Below are 16,349 nucleotides of genomic sequence, written 5' to 3'. Positions count from 1 at the left end.
AAAACAGATGAACATAGAGGAAGGGAAGGAAATAAAATACGATAAAAACAGAGAGGGAGACAAACCACAAGAGAGTCTTAACTCCAGGAAACAAACGGAGGGTTGCTGGAGGGGAGGTGGGTGGGGGGTGGGCTAACTGGGTGATGGGCATTAAGGAGGGCACGTGATGGAACGAGCACTGGGTATTACATGCAGTTGACGAATCACTAAATTCTATCTCTGAAACGAATAATACACTATATGCTAACTAAATTGAATTTAAATTAAAAATTTTTTAAAAGAGACAATAACAAAGATAATCCCCCCACAGCGTCTGGGATGCAGTAGCAGTTCAATAAATATTGAATGAATGGAAGAAGACATTGGGAAAGAGCACGATGAGAACCAACACAGTGACCCAGCTGACCTGCTCAGCCCCTGGACCACATTCTGTCTGAGATGTCATGAGGGTTGGGCATTTTGATAGTGTTTTGCAGCCCTTAGTGCTGTTCCATCCTTGTTGGTGTTCTGCCTCCCAGTCCCTCCGAGGATTCCGTCTCCTTCACGTCAGAGTAGATGACATGGGAGTCCTAGGAGAGGTGCACAGGTGAAGGAAGGGAAAGAATGTGGCTGGTGGGGGACAAGATGGGGAAAGAACTCTCCAGGAGTCCAGCTCACCTCATTCTCCAGAACTGTCCTTCTGGTGTTTGCTGTGGAGAAAAATAATATTCCTGAGCGCTTGGGTTTCCACTTAGACCTCATTCCCGACAGGGCCCCAGGGCACAAGATGGCGGCGGTTCATGTGTGGTTTCCAGCTTCTCCTGTTCTTCTGTAAAATCCACGCCTTAATGTTGTCCACTCCGAAGTCCTTCTAAGACCACCCAAGCTTTAAGCCCTCCACCAACCCTTGTTAAACAAAACCTTCTCTCTCTCTGATGCCATTTCCGTGGAGTATTGACAATACTGTGTCCGGGCTCACCCTGCTGTCATCCCTTTACGCCCTGCAGAGAACAAACACAGGCAGTTCGTGCACTACGTAGAAGAGAGCGGGACACACGGAGAAGGGAGGGGAGACCCTGAGTCACAGGGCAGCTTGAGGGCGTGCCAGCTGCTTCCTTCTCCCTTCATTCCTGGTGGGAAGAGTGGAATTCAATCCCCCTCCCGCCCTCGGCAACGCGTGAACCCCTGGGGGGCCTGGAAGATGAGCAGGCAGTGGACATGACTGCAGCTTCTCAGCTTTGCTGGGCTGATCCCGGGCAGGGAAGGGAAATGACATGGTCGTTGGTTCTCTGCAAGCTGCAGTGGTACAGCTGTAAGCAAGGCTGGCCGAGGACCCAGTTTCCGTGGCTCAGAGGAGGGCGGCTGGGTGACCCTTTCCCGGGAAACCCGCCAAGCTGCCAGTGGCCTGTGGCTCCAGCAGAAGCAGCCAGGAGCCCAGAGCAAAGGGCCTGGTGGAAGGCTGCGGCGTTAAGGGCACTGGAGCTGCAGCTGGAAGGACACGGCTCCGCACTGCTGAAGAAGTGCAGACTCAGTCCTCGCAAGGCTACACGTCTAAGGGCAAATTCTCTAGACGAGGCTGATGTGTTCAGTGATCCCTCCCACGGCATCTCCAGACTACAGTCCTTTCAGAGGGGCCTGGCAATGACCCTTCTCGACTGGGACAGTTCCTCCCGGACTTTACATACCACACTTCAGATATTCTCCACTGACTTGGTTTTATCCCTTTGCCTTGTATCCCAGATTCTTCCTCATTGTCTGTTGTGTTTTGGAAGTCAGCTTCTCCATGAGAACCTGCCTGCAAATCTCTCTTGCTCCCTCTTGGAGCTACAGATTGCACGTCAAGGTCAAAGGATGTACGAAAGCCTCTATTGCACCCGTCCTGCCCCTTTCTCGGGAAGATGCATCTAACGAGAACCACTGTGCAGTCTCTCACCGGCGTCTTCTGGGGGCTGCATGATCCACACCCGGGAATAAACCACATCCACATCGACAGGGCCCACTGCAGGGAAAAGACAATGGTTCGTAGGTGTCCATGGACTAGGGTTCAAGCTTCAGATGTGCCTTCCCAGTCCCCTGCTTTGCGACTGCCCTCCCAACCCCAGCATGATTCTGAGGGTCATTCATTTATCGAGATTGGGCCTCGTGCAGACCACCTCATGGCTTTTTTTTTACCTGCTTTCTCTTCCCTCCCGGCCACAGCCCCGGTCCCTGGGGAGACTCACCATTGACATACTCCGGCTGCAGCTCTTCAGGGTCTGGGTGTGAGCTGGAGTGGGCGGACTCCTGAGGGCTTGCCCTGGAAGCATCTCTGAGGGAAAGCAAACTAACCACATGACGTTGTCCAGGGCAAGAGTGAGAACGGAGAGGGGGCAGGGTAGGGAGAGTGCGGGAGAAGCCATGCAGACATGGCACTTGGCCTGGGTGATCTGATGGCCCTTCGTCTAGACTCTTGGGCTGTGGTCTTTCAGGTGGGCAGCCAGAGACAGGCCACAGAATCACAAAGTTCCTTCTTAATAGGATAGCCAACCTGAACTGGCAAAAATGTTCTATTCCTCATCTTTAGCTTTTTCAAAAGTTATAAATAAGAGAATGGTAGTGCCTCAGGTTTAATTTTTTTCTCTTATCAGCTTTCCTAGAACTTCATCTGTTTCTTTCTCAACAATTTCTCTCTCTCTTTTGTATATTGTGTGTGTCGTATATTCTCCATAAGACAATATGTCCCCCGTGGAAATAAACTCCATTTTATGCATATTTTCAGACCCATAAATAATCTTGAATATATGAGTTAGTAAAGTAACTTAGAAATCCTGAATTCTCTGCAAGACACCACCTTGTCACGTGGGCCACCCCGAGACAGCGCCCTGATAGCATAAATGTAATGGATACAGACATGGTGGCGTATCGTAGAAAGACGCTGTGTGGCCCGTGCAAGCAGAAGGAGCAAGAAGTGTTGAAAATCGTGAATGAGGAAGGTCTCTCGAGTTCCTATTTTGAACAGAAAAAGTTCTCACCTGGCTGCATGAGTGGCAGGGCGTCCCCCTGAAAAGCAGATGAAGGAACATTCATTTTAGGGAAGGTGTCTTCACCTCTTGAAACTCTCCCCTGACTACCCGCGTGTCGTCACTGGTAGGACGTAAGATTCAGGGTAGGGATCCGGTTGTATCGTGTCCTGATGACTACTTATTTTCTCCAGCCCTGAGAGTTGGACAGTCTGTTATTTTTCCCCGCGGATCTGACAAGCCACTTCAAATGGCAAACCCCATGGGCATGGGTCACTGTTCCTGGATTTTTTTATTGCTGTGTCAATTATCGCAAACTAGATGTTAACTGCTGGTGACTTACTGCTCTCCTTGTTTAGGCAGAACATTCTCACTTTCTCCATGTTTTGATATTTACAACCCCCACTCTAAAGCATGGTCTTGGGGTCAGGCTTGATGTTGACATTCATAAGACCCACTGGGTTCCCCTTTGCACCACTGGCTTTACAGACAGGTACAGGACAAGGAACACAGCCCAGCAGCATGCATGTGCCAGCTGACTCACCTGTGGTCAAGGAGCCCTTCCCTGGTCCTTCAACTAACAGCTCAGGGGACAAGTCCCCTTGGATGGGAGCAGAGGCCACTACGAGGGGCAAGATCAGTCTCAAGAGCTGTGTTGCACTTGGGGATGTGCTCACATGTCTCCCACCGAGCATTTAAACCCGCTCAGAGCGCGTTCAGTGCAGACGCAGCTCCGCAGTCATGAAAATGCTGCTGGTGATACAGCCAGCACTCCAACTTGATCAGGGGTTTTGGAGACAGTGTTAAAGGAGCAAGAACTAACTCATTTTCCTCAAGGAAAGGAAGAAGGACCTCAGGATTCTCTACCAAGCCAGGCACTCAACCATAAAGTGAGGGATGCACATCTTCAAACAGTTTGAAATCAGTGTATGTGATTCTAGCAACTCCTTCCTGAACAAATTATTTTTAAAATGGCCTTTGTTCTACTTCCTAAGCAGTTCTGAACAGTAACAAAAATTGAGGATATCTTGGCTCCCAAAGAAAACTTCAAAAATATTCTAAAAAATGAATATGGTATAAACGATCTTCTTTGATCTTAGTGTAACTGGAAATTCATAACAACGCTGTGAAGAATCTAGATAGGTCTATAACATACACAGTGAAGGAAACTAAACCTTAAGCCACTAAATACATATATAAATATATAAGACAAAGGAAAGCAAATATATTAAATGTCCATTTGTCCTAAAGAATAAGACTAACAAGAACAGACTGCAGCAACTTAAAGAAGATAAAAGCAGAAATTTCAGAATTAGAAAGCAAATTGGTAGATCAAATAAATCATTCTAGCAGCTTCACTTTTTAATCAAAAGGGTGGATACTCCCTTTTTTGATGCCACTCACGAACGGGAAAGGAGAAGGCACGGGGGACACGAGCCTCCATGGGGAGGCTGGGGGAATCACAGGACAGCACTCATGATTCCAAGTAAGCAAACTGGGGACCCTGGCTAAGACAGATGATCTTCTAGGAAGATTCCCCAGAAGATAAAGAAACTGTGAACAGAGTGTGGCAGTCAGGACAGAGTGTATTCTGGTCCCTAACAGACCAACCTCGGTTTGCAGCAAAGGTTTGTAAATGTCCCACTTGTGCCGCAGACCTGTCAAAAATCTGCTGGGGGTTCTGTCGCTAGGGGACCCACTCGCTCAGGGACCGAGGCTGCTGCTGGAGGCCACACCATCTGGAGACACTGTCAACCCAGCATGCGTTTGCATGAGCACGAGCGCATGGGAAGGGCATCGGGACATCAGCGTCTCGCTGGTAAATGCTTCTGATAGCAAACAACGCAAGCGGCTTCTGCTGGCATTTCACTGGCCGCGTCTCACTTCAAGGAGACAGGGAAACGCAACTGTCCATGTGCCCAGATGTAAAGGAGGGCTGGGTGTCACGGAGCAACAGCAGCACCTCTCACAAGATTAGTTACAAGAGCAGAGATAGGGACACCTGTCAAAGACCAGCTCCCCCAAAACCCACCGGGCCGTTTCCACAGGGGAGCGCCATGAAATCTTGAGAAAACAGAGAATTGCTTCGCCATGCAAACAATCCCAGAACACATAAGACATAAAAAAAGAAGGAAAATGTCAAGCTTCCTCTGTAATGGTGAATACAAAACCCAAAAAAGATCACAATAACAACAAACCTGGCAATCGTCACACATTACTATTAATGAAAAGAAACTTCAAAGGAATGCTAATGTTAAAAATGCATCACTAAGGGGCGCCTGGGTGGCAGAGCGGTTAAAGTGTCTGCCTTCGGCTCAGGGCGGGATCCCGGCGTTATGGGATCGAGCCCCACATCAGGCTCCTCCGCTATGAGCCTGCTTCTTCCTCTCCCACTCCCCCATGCTTGTGTTCCCTCTCTCGCTGGCTGTCTCTATCTCTGTCGAATAAATAAATAAAAAAAAAAAAAAGAAAAGAAAACTTAAAAAAAAATGCATCACTAAAATTGGATGTTTATCTAGAATGCCAAGATTAGTCAATATTAGGTATTCTGNCTAAAAAAAAATGCATCACTAAAATTGGATGTTTATCTAGAATGCCAAGATTAGTCAATATTAGGTATTCTGGTATAATAGAATTAGTTGATTTAATAGCTGAAAAAGAAACATACGGTTATCTTCACAGATACTAATGAGGTATTAGCAAAAATTAAAAGTTGTTTCTGAGAAATCGTCTTAATAGTCTTAATAAAATAAGAATGCTGGAACTTCATATTTGAATATGTTACATAGCAGAGAAATACTAGAAAAGTTTCCCTCAAAAACAGGAACCAGACAAGCTTACCCACATAAGATACCAGAGGCCCTTGGGCATATAATTAGACATGAAAAAATAATTTGCATAAGAATTGAAAAAGAGAAAGTAAATGTTTTAGTGCTTCCTACACTGTTTCTGTATTTGAAAGAATCAATAGTATATTGGTATGTTGTGAAAAGTGAGAGAATTCATCACGATGAATGAATTAGAAATTATTTTATGTTAACAAAGAAACTCCTCATATCTACATATTTTTATCAATTAAAACTATAATGAAAGAAAAAAACAATTATCACAATTCCTTGGTCTGTTTAAAAAATTATAACTTCCACTGGACTTGAAAAAACTGAATTACAGTTTCACCATTTGGTGATTTTCCAAGATTTCTTTCACCTGGTGATTGTTGATAGGTCTAAGGAAGCATTTTGCAAGAGCTTAAAAGTTTATCTTGCATTTCTGTCGTGCCCCGTGCTTGTCCTGTATCTTAGAGATTAATAAATGACACCTCACTGAATGGGGGCACACGGGGGAAACCTGCCAGAGGGGAGGCAGGCTTGAGGCTTTGCGGCCAAGCCAGTGTGGACTCTGTCTTAGCTCTGCAGTCTAGTGGCTGTGTGAACAAGGCAGCCCACTAACTTCCCCAGGATTGTTAAACCTGGACCATAATACACACTTAAAAATTATTTTTTATAATTACAGATAATATGTGTAAGCTTGCCATACGTAAAAGATGCAATCATTGCTCATTGGTAACATGTCTTGGCTAGCAGAATACTAGTAGGGATCAGTATGAGATATCACATGGAGGAGACCTCAAAATTCCTGGTTTTACAGATAATAGAGATACGATCTTGCTGAAAACACAGCAGCTTTATGGGAGTGTTGATTGGACAAGGTGGTGATTTCATGCTTCCAGTGATGACAGAAGAAGAAATAGACCTTTCTTCTGAGAACTGGAAATATTGGACAAAATAGTGGTAGAAGTCTATAGTGTTGAAGAGGTGATAGGATAAGAACTACCAGGGCCAGGTCAGAGAGGGGAGAGGCTCCGGGAGAGAGGGTGGTCGTGTGGGGCACTGGCCAAGTCCAGACAGGGTGGCCCAGGGGCCGGAGCTTCAGGAGGTCTGGTGCGGGGGGAGGCATGGACTGGAATGTTGAAGCGGTTTGCGTGGAAATTTTTAAAATACGGCTGCAAATTCTTTGACACTGAGACCTCCATGTGGAGGTGGAAACTGTGCTCCCTCCCCTTGCATCTGGGGCAAGTGTGTTAGCGACCCGATGAAAGAGTCATCCGAAATTCGCTGGAAAAAGACGAAATTCGCTGGAAAAAGACGTGGCAGATTCGCCTACTTTTGAAGCAGAAGCCAGCATGGAAAACGTGTGACTGCCCTGCGGGCATCCTGCTGCGAGGGCGTCCAGGCCACACGGAGAGGTAGTGCGCGTGCTCTGGCTGAGAGCCCCCGTGGAGGCCCCTTTCTCCAGCCATTGCCAGCCACCACGTGTGCGTGCCAATGCCCCACGTGACCCATGCGAGACACCCAAGAATTCAAAGAGGAGTCACTGCTCTTGCCATGAGTAGGTAACTAATAAGAAAGTGATAAAGAAGAAAATGTACTCACTTGTTTTCATTCCTTCAAATCCAGTACTTATTATGTTTCACTCCGCTGTATATAAACTGATTATGTCTATTGAAGGTTATTAAATGAGGTAATAATTGGACATTTTTATGTGAAAGGCAATCATGAAGGACTATGTTAATGGCTTTAATTCACACGCAACGGGACCTGACATATTCTAAAACGAGGAATACGGCTGCATTGCCCACTGCATGGAACCTTAGAAAATCATGAAAGAACTAATCAGACTTGGGGAGCTTTGGTTTCTTTCTTTTTTTCAAATCCAATCTATGTCAGTAATGGAAAAGTTCGCAGCAGTAACGGCAATCAAAACAGATGGCAGATAACCAACCTGATCTCTTGTGGGACCAGTAATAAAACAGCAGAGCCGCAGTGATGAAACCGAGGCCACCGCACAGCACCCCAAGAACTCTGGCCGTGACAGGGTCTCTTCTGTAGCTATCGGTCCCTGAGGGAAGACACCAGTGTGTCAGCCTTAGAGGGCCAAGGCTTGGGTCCTGGAATCCTTGTCCAACACTCTGAGGAATGGTTAATATAAATTCACGCAACATTATGTAAGTACAATGTGTACTTCCCAGGTTGGTGTGGAGAGAAGAGAAGCAGCCAGGCACTGAGATCACCTTCTCCAACCTGCCACATACAGTAGACATCACCTGGACCCCCACCTATCTTCCAAAACCCCAGTATGGTACCAATGAAGACTGCTGGGGCAGAGCCATTAATCGTAATGCTCCTGTATCCAGGGACGATCAACCCACCTGTGACAGTGAGTGACACCGCATCGCTGAGCTGGGACCCCAGGCCGTTATCGGCCTCACAGGAGTAGTTTCCAGAATGTTCTGCGGTCAGAGAGAGGTTGAAGGACGCTCTTCCTCCAGAGGGGGCCGAGATGTTCCCCAGGGTGACATTCTCATGATAAAACCGGTACAGGATCGGGGGAGAGCCCCTCTGGGCCTCACAGCAAAGCTCCACCATGTCCCCAGGGAAGACCTGGGCCCCCGGCTCCCTGAGGGTGAGGATGGGGCGGGACACTGGACCTGAGGGAGACAGGGGGCCGGCAGAGAGGGCTTGTGAGGCTACAGTAGACACACAGACCCCCAGACCAGGACTTCAGTGAAGGGCCAGGCCCCTTGGTCATTGTGTGTCTCTAAGATTCTCAACAATGTCTTTAGAAATTGGGGGAATACCAAATCTGGGGTACTATCTAAAGACAGTCACATTTGTCATTCTCAGCTTGTGTTTTTCTAATGCCAGCCCAGCCCCCTTTATATTCTCTTCCACGAAAAGGAGGATGTCGGCCGTCTAACTTGCAGGGTGACCCACCATCCAGTTACTGTTGGCGCTCCGTGGCCCAGACCCCTGGCACGTGACTCCTGGTACCGCGGCCCTGGCTCTGGGGTTTCTGTCTGGGGGTTCTCAGAGTGCAACTCACTTCTCACATGGATATGCAGCACCTTGCTCTGGATGGGGTCGTGGCCGTTGTCAGCTCTGCAGTAATAGCGGCCCGCATCGCGCTCCCGCACGACTGGGACCTCCAGCTCCGCAGACAGGGAATGCTGGGTCTTCCTTCCTACACTGGTTCCTGTGGCCTCTCTGTGCCAGGAGAATGTGATGTTTCCTGTGCCTTTGGTCACCGAGCAGAGGAGGACAAGATTCCCTCCTTCGATCACTGGGCCCCTGGGAGCCCAGATCTGGAGGCTTATGTTAGAGACGGGCACTCCTAGACAGACGGAAGATGACAGGTGAGAAGCAGACTTTGAAGGACTCTGGGACCAGACGTGACCGGCTTCACTCTAATGTTTGAAGTGGGAATACGCGTGGGGCTCCTGCAATCCATTGTAAGTACACAGAGGTAGGGAATCCGCGGTGATGTGGGTGCAGATGCTGCCTGTCTCAAGCCCCGTCCGCCTAATTTCATGGGATCTCTACAGAATGTGTGATGGGTCATTGGCCCCATGGACAGGAAAACATTTCTGGGGGGAGGAGTTGCTGTGCAAAGTGGTGCCTTCTGCACAGAGTGAAGGGGTCACTGGTAGCAACAGTCCTGCCTCGGAAAAGGCACTGCTCCCACTAACAATATCAATAACAATTCCTCCATTATTCCCAGTTTCAAGGGTCCACATGAATTACACCCCCTCCTCTGGCCGCTTGGTTCACTCAGATTTCTGTTTTTTTCTGATGCTTCCTTTACCCCCGATGCTGGAGCACCATGGTGCCATCTAATGAATCAGCTTGTGTTGCAAGCCAGCATGGGGGGCCATCTGCAGAGCCACTGGCAGGGGATGGGGGTGGTGGTGGTGCCTTGCTGGGTAAAGTCCCAGCCCACTCCCAAACACCATGGCACGAAGTGATCAGTGAAGACATGGCTGATGGTTACACTTTAATAAGAAGAGAAGGATTATGAGGAGTGTTTAAAAAAGGAGAAAAGCCCAAAATGGAGTATTTGTCCCCCACTGACTGCAAACCAGGACTTAATTACAGTTTCAGCCTATCCTGGGAGTGTGACCTTCTAAAAGTCAATCTGAAATTTCCTGATCCACACTAATGAGGTCATCTGCATGATAACACAAGAACCAAAAATCCTTGCAGTTTCCTCCTCCGCAAAAGATGTCCTGGCCTGAAGAAATCCTCTCTTTTATTTTGCTAATAATCCCCTTCCCCACCTGATGCCTATAAAAAACTTGCATTTCCTACAACTCCTCTGATCATCTCTGCTTGCGGGCTGGGCTCCTGCTGATTCAGGAATGCTTAATAAAGTCAATTCCATCGTCACATTTACTCCATTGGGTTCTGTTTTTTAACAGGAGCTCTGCCCGTTTGTTATTTTTATGAAATGCCCATTCTCTAGCTCACATCCCACTTTCCACAAGGATGGAAATTGCAAGAGAACCCAAAAGACGAGCCCCTGGAAGTGAAGCTGCCAGTGTCCTGTTTTCCCCACGCTCAGACCCACTGATACTTACTCTGCGCGTGAATCTGGGATCGGAGGCTCTGTTTTCTGACCCTGGGAGTCACTGTCTCTGCCTGGCACCAGTAGGACCCTGAGTCCTCCGACCACATGGCGGGGACCCGGAGCTCTGGGGAGCTGCTCCAGCTGGACCCCAGGGCTCTGCCATCTCTGAAGAAGCAAAATCGGAGCTGAGCATTTGACCTCTGTGGAGAAGGCTGGGTCTTACAGGTCAGGGTCACTGGGCTCCCCTCTATGGGCCAGAAGGGGCTGACCGTGAGCACAGGGCGTGGAAACAGCTCTAGAGAGAAGGATTACAAGTACCCCAGTGAGATGGATGGTTCTGATGAAGGAACAGAAGGCAAGCTGAGGACAAATCAAACTGACACCCCGCAACTCCCCCCCCCAAATGGGATGTGACATTCCTCAGGCACTCCCCACTGCCCTAAAGGACAAAGAAAGAGTTAACCTATAGAGATCACAATCCTGCAAGACTTGAGTCTCCCTCCGTTTACAAATGTCTTAGCAGTCTACAAGAACAAAGCATTTCTATCAGTAACCTAGCTTCCAGAAGGGAATGTAGATACAATTAAATGTCTTTGTAACCTGCAGCCCATTGATGGATACTCAAAGCAGGCACAGTGTAACTTTCCTCCAGGAAGTTCCCAACTACCTTCATGTTAATTCCTTGCTAGAGGGATAAACAACCTTAACTTGACAATGGCGAGGCCTCCAGTATCCTGTGAGTCTTCTTTAACACATGAAAGTATTTTCTCAACCTCCCTTTTTCCTTACCTCCCCCAACCCCATAGTATATAACCAGCCACCCCTCACAACCCAGGGGCAGCAGCTCTTTCTGCCCACGGTCCTGTCCCCACGCTTTAATAAACCACCATTTTGCACCAAAGACGTCTCAAGAATTCTTTCTTGGTCTTTGGCTCCAGACTCCACCCCACTGAACCTCACCTATATTCTAAAACCCCATCAGTTCCTGCTCAAAAGCAACCCCAGCAAACCAGACATTCAGACCAGACATGTCACCTATCACGACTCCCTCCTGTGGTCCAACCACAGGAGTGTGGTTCACATGTGGTGTGGGGGCAGGAGTTTCCTCCAAGGACCCACCCTCCTCTCGCCAGTTTCGCCCAGCCCGGCTCCCACTGGAGGGAAGGTTTTACCTTGGACTTCAATCCTGACGCTCCTTGAATCTCCTGACTTCTGAAGGAAGGGTTTTCCAGCAGTGAGCAGAACAGTGGTAGTTGCCACTGTCACTCAGAGCTGCGTGTGAGATGGTAAAGCTAGGGACTTCGTTTGAAAAATGTAACTCTTCTCCATCCTTGTAGTATGCCCTAGTATTGATTTGCCTCCAGTCCTTTTTCTTCTGGCACATCAGATCGATGCTGTCTCCTTCGAAGACAACAGAGGGAGCCTGGAGGGTCAGCCAGTCTGCAAGAGAGGGTGTGAGGGGCTGGAGTTCTGCGTCTCTGCCTTTCTGCAGAGAGCCCAGATGCCCGACTCCTTCCTGGGCTCTTGGCAGCACAGCCCCTTCCCTTCAGGCAACACGGAGGTTCCAAGCCCCGCCTTACCTACTCAGGGCTACGTCCTCTTTTTTCCTGAGGGGTATCTGAGTCAGCATGAGCTGTTGTAACAAAATACCATATGCCGGGTGTCTTTGCAACAACAGACATTCATTCCTCACGGTTCTGGAGTTTGAAGTCTAAGATCAAGGTGTTGGCATAGTCACGTTCTGGCGAGGCTGCTGTTGCCGATTGGAGACGGCCGCTTCTTGTGTCTTTTCACTTGCTAGGTCTCTGGCCTCGTTTTCTAAGGGCACTCATCCCATCATGAGGACGCCACCTCCATGACCTTATTACCTCCCAAGGGCCCCACCCCCAGATACCATCCTCTTGGGGTTAGGGTTTCAACATAGCGGTTGGGGGTGAGGACTCAAATATGGAGTCAATGGCAGGGAACGTCAAAGCAAACCTAATTTTTTACATGGATACAGGAGTGAAGTTCCTCCGGCTTAGCTCTATTGGCAATGACACATGGGGGACCACTGTCCTCGGGGACAAGTTGCTTTCCTACCCCCTCTGCTTTGATCCAGCCTTTGAAGCCACTACACTGTGCTCTATATTCATGTTCTTTGTCTTCTTTCCTGGCCAGAGGAAGCTGCCAAGGGCCCTGGATATCTGGGGAATAAACTGGTGACTGGAACAAGATCCAGTATCTCAAACCTCAGAACTTTCCACCTGACTAGTTTCCAAACACTTCCCCACCCATTCCATGTGCAATTAGGTGGAAGGGAGCTTTCATTCAGGGTTCAGCTGTTAGGGAACTGACCGTCATTGCCAAAAAGTCATTGCCAAAAGTAAGTGTCCTCCCCTGGGACCGTCTGTTGCAGATTCCACCCTGTGACTTCACTTATTTAAGGTACCAGACCACCTTCTGTGTCTGGGACATTTGCATTGCCTTTCGGGGTCGTAATTGAGGATTTTGACCTCAAGGTGAGGAACTAAGTTACATCTCAAACAAAAATCTCCCTGCCCGTTCCCTGGTGGCATGACACCAGAATCTGGAGGTAGCTAGGGAAGCCGAGGTCAGCCACAGGAGGGACCAAGTACCTCCCAAACACCCCTGCAGAACCAGAGCCAGACAGCACGAGACGCTTGTGCAATTCAGAATCGTGATTTTTGGAAAACATGCTGCTGACTGTTCCAGGTAGAGAACCAGATTTACCTGTTGGACATCAGGGGGACAATCTGGGTTATAAAAAATGAAAGTGGAGGGGCAGAAAAGGTGGATTACAGAAACAATTAGCTAATTCAAGATTTTCGCCCTCCTTCACTGATGGAAACTCGATCCCCCGGGGACGCGGCTGTGGGACTTACAATCAGGCTGATTTTTAAACCACGAGTACAGACTTTGCCCAGAAACTGGAGAAATTCCCAGGGAGAATGATGCCGGGGGAGGGGCGAGCACTCTGCGTCAGAGTTAGAGAGGCCACGGAAGAGGCGCCTGAGGGGCCATGTCTCGGGCTCCGGGCTGCGAGGATGATGTGAGCCTGTGAGTCCCCCGCTAAGGCCCATTCACCGTGCAGCGTGAGCGCAAGGGGTGGGTCCTGCCCCTGAAGGCTCCGGCCCGAGCTCCTGGAGTGGCCCCTGGCATCCCTGTTACATCCACGTCTCGCCGTGAAAGGAGAGTGGGGGGTCTGTGCTCCCAGGACAGCGCCTTGGAGCCCCAAGGGCCCCTCCGCTGGGTGGCTGGTGCAGGCGAGGCACGGGGACAAGCCTCCACCTCTCTAGACTCAGTCCAGGCTCATGTACGTGTGGGATAAAATCCCTGCTCTGTACTCGCCTGGTGAGAAGAGCGAGGTGAGATGAGCTGCGGTCTCAACGTTGGGAAGGCGGCCCAGGTGCGAGTGCCCTTAGAATTCAGCAGTGCCGTGGACCCCGGGCCGGCGGAGCACGACCTGGGAGCCGCTCAGCGGCCGTGTGGGGACAGAAAGTGTGCCCGCCCTGCAGCGTGGCCCACGGCAGCTCTCCTGCAGCAAGGACGGTTCGGGCCTCACAGCAGACGCTGCAGAGACGCTCCCTGACCTCCGCAGGGCGACGCACCGACGGATCCCCAGAGCGGGAGCAGCAATGACAGGGCAGCGCCCTGATGACCACGCATGCGCCCTCCTGACCACGCACGCGCCCTCCTGACCACGCATGCACCCTGCTGACCACGCATGCGCTCTCAGTTGCATTCCCCGGAGAACCGCTGTTGTCACAGCTGCGAGGACCTTCAGCGCGACCTCATGGAGGAGTTATGGTCCCAGGGCCCGGAGAACCTTCCTTCCTCCCCCACGGGCCGGCCGTCCAGCCTGCACACCCTCTTCCGGATGCCGCTCCCCCTACAGCTGGGACTCCACCGGGGCAGGCCGGGCAGGTGGTGCGCCCCCAGCCAAGCCGACTGGTCTTGAGGCGGGTTGGCCCAGGGGAGCCGTGACACTGGGCCATCTCCCCGGCCCGTCCTCGTCCCTCTCTGCAGGACCTCACGGGAGCCAGGCGGCGGACAAACCAGACCCCGGAAACGGCAAGGGCGGAGATGACTCACCTGCCTCCTCGCTGACGGGAGCTGTGAGGGGATCAAACACCGGAGGTTAGCCCGGAGCGTTTGCCCGTACAGCGCAGACATTTCCATCACTCCGCTAAACCGCCCCCGAACTCCCCAGCACCCCCTTTTCTGTTCCTCTGCTCCATCATCACCAACGACACGCTCTCCCTCAAGCACCAACTGGCCCCACGCATGTTACAATCACAGGCAGGTGCAAACCCCTCCCTTGACGGAAGGGAGAACCCGGGGCACGCCCCACAGATGGACGCCGGGTGTTCAGGGATTCTCTCATTTCCTCGTGCTTCCCCTCTCCCCGCCGACCCCCTGCGCACCGTGTGTCCACTACACGGTATCCCACGTCACTAAGAGCTCATCAGGAAACACCCAGGCAGAGTTTGTAGTGTAAACCCTGACGGCTGGGGATTTTTCTCGGTCCGACTTTGTGCCTGACCGGAGCTTTGATGCCGAGGCATCCACAGAAGACTGTGATCCCGTCACGCCGAAGCCATCAGACTAGACGAAGAGCCGGGCCACCTCCCCAGCTCTGAGGCGCCTTGGTTTTGGAGATCTTGGTTGATTTCCATAATTGACCATGTGGGCTACTTGGTTTATTCTCTTCTCAGGCTTTAAATTCCCTTTCATTTGTTTTAATTCACCAGCAAAGAGTGAGCCTGTGAAACCAGTGGGACCCCAGTCTCCACTCCAATAAGAGCAGAACCCCAGACCCACACTGTCTTCTCCCCACAACCTTGCTATGTGGTCCTAGAGTTGTTGTGTAGTTTCCAGGCTCTATAAGTAATAAACTTTAGTTTTCCAAAGTTTCCTGATGGTTATTACTGAAGGGTGTCTTGCAGGCATGATAAGACCCACGAGGGCTGGTTCAGCCACAGCCTTGCTTATTGATGGGCTGAGACCAGCACACAGTTTTGAAAGACAAATCCACCTTGAATGGATTCCTTTTCTCTGACCATATTTTATGTGAGAGTCCTTTTACTCATTAACAAATGTTAGTGCCTCCTGAACGTAGAGAAAGGAATCTCCTTTCCCTGTAGCAGCTCTCCTGTCCTGGTAGCCCGAGGCTCAACAGAGGAGCCTGAGCAAAGGGGGTCCATGCATCTCTGAACCCTACGCCTAGACATCACTGTCTAGATAGTTCTCATGGAGAAGTAGTAAGTGTTGAAATTATGAAAACTATTTATGAGAACATATTACTCTATGAATTATCTAAGATATCAAAGCAGGAACTCATAACCCAGGAACGGTGAAGTAGCCGACCTTGAACATTACGGATGAGGGTGTGCTGCAGTCTGACTTGCCCAGAGCCCACTGCTTGGAAGCAGAGACCTGAGCATTCCCACTGGTCCCCGGGCTCTGATAAACCCTCAGGACTTTCAGAAGCTGGAGACCTCATCTCCTGCCACCTCAGTCCTAAGTCAAATTATTGGACTCACCGAAGATGACCAGCAGTGACCACAGTAGCATGAGGACCTGGTTCAGCTATCCAAGATGTTCCCTCGGCCTCCCGCGGGGGTCTGTGTGCAGGGAATGGAAACTGCTTTTCAAAGTGGGTTTTGTACAATTAGTAAAAAAGGGAAGTGGAAGGGCTTGTCAGTGTCCTGCCACTGTCTTCTTTCCTATTGGCGCTGTGAGAATGAAGATAGTCCTCTAGTCGCCAAAGAAACCCCTCCTCTTGACCCTGATGACAGTTAACACTTTACACACAGCTATTCATGAGCTGGACATAGTTCTAAGTGCCGTACGCTCACAGGGCTATTTGATATCCTGAGCAAGCTTCTGCAGTCTGCATGATCCCTTTCACACAGCTGGGGAAACAGGCAGCAGGGAAGGCAAGTGATGGACCAAGATCAGCAT

General features: G+C 50.0%; 1 protein-coding gene across 1 annotated transcript; it reads right to left on the bottom strand.

The window, feature by feature from the left end:
* Nucleotides 1-160: 160 nt before the first annotated feature.
* Nucleotides 161-16,100, bottom strand: LOC100479631 (Fc receptor-like protein 2). Its single transcript, XM_011237545.3, is given in 13 exon segments — nt 161-569; nt 658-689; nt 1,913-1,978; nt 2,202-2,287; nt 2,991-3,018; nt 7,761-7,877; nt 8,188-8,466; nt 8,862-9,149; nt 10,393-10,677; nt 11,555-11,621; nt 11,623-11,822; nt 14,478-14,498; nt 15,929-16,100. Coding segments are annotated over 13 exon segments (1,590 nt in total). The 5' UTR covers nt 15,960-16,100; the 3' UTR covers nt 161-479.
* Between the last annotated feature and the right edge of the window lie 249 nt (nt 16,101-16,349).

The sequence above is a fragment of the Ailuropoda melanoleuca genome, chromosome 8 (assembly GCF_002007445.2).
Source record: "Ailuropoda melanoleuca isolate Jingjing chromosome 8, ASM200744v2, whole genome shotgun sequence".
Lineage (NCBI taxonomy): Eukaryota > Metazoa > Chordata > Mammalia > Carnivora > Ursidae > Ailuropoda > Ailuropoda melanoleuca.
This window is presented reverse-complemented; position numbering and strand designations above follow the sequence as displayed.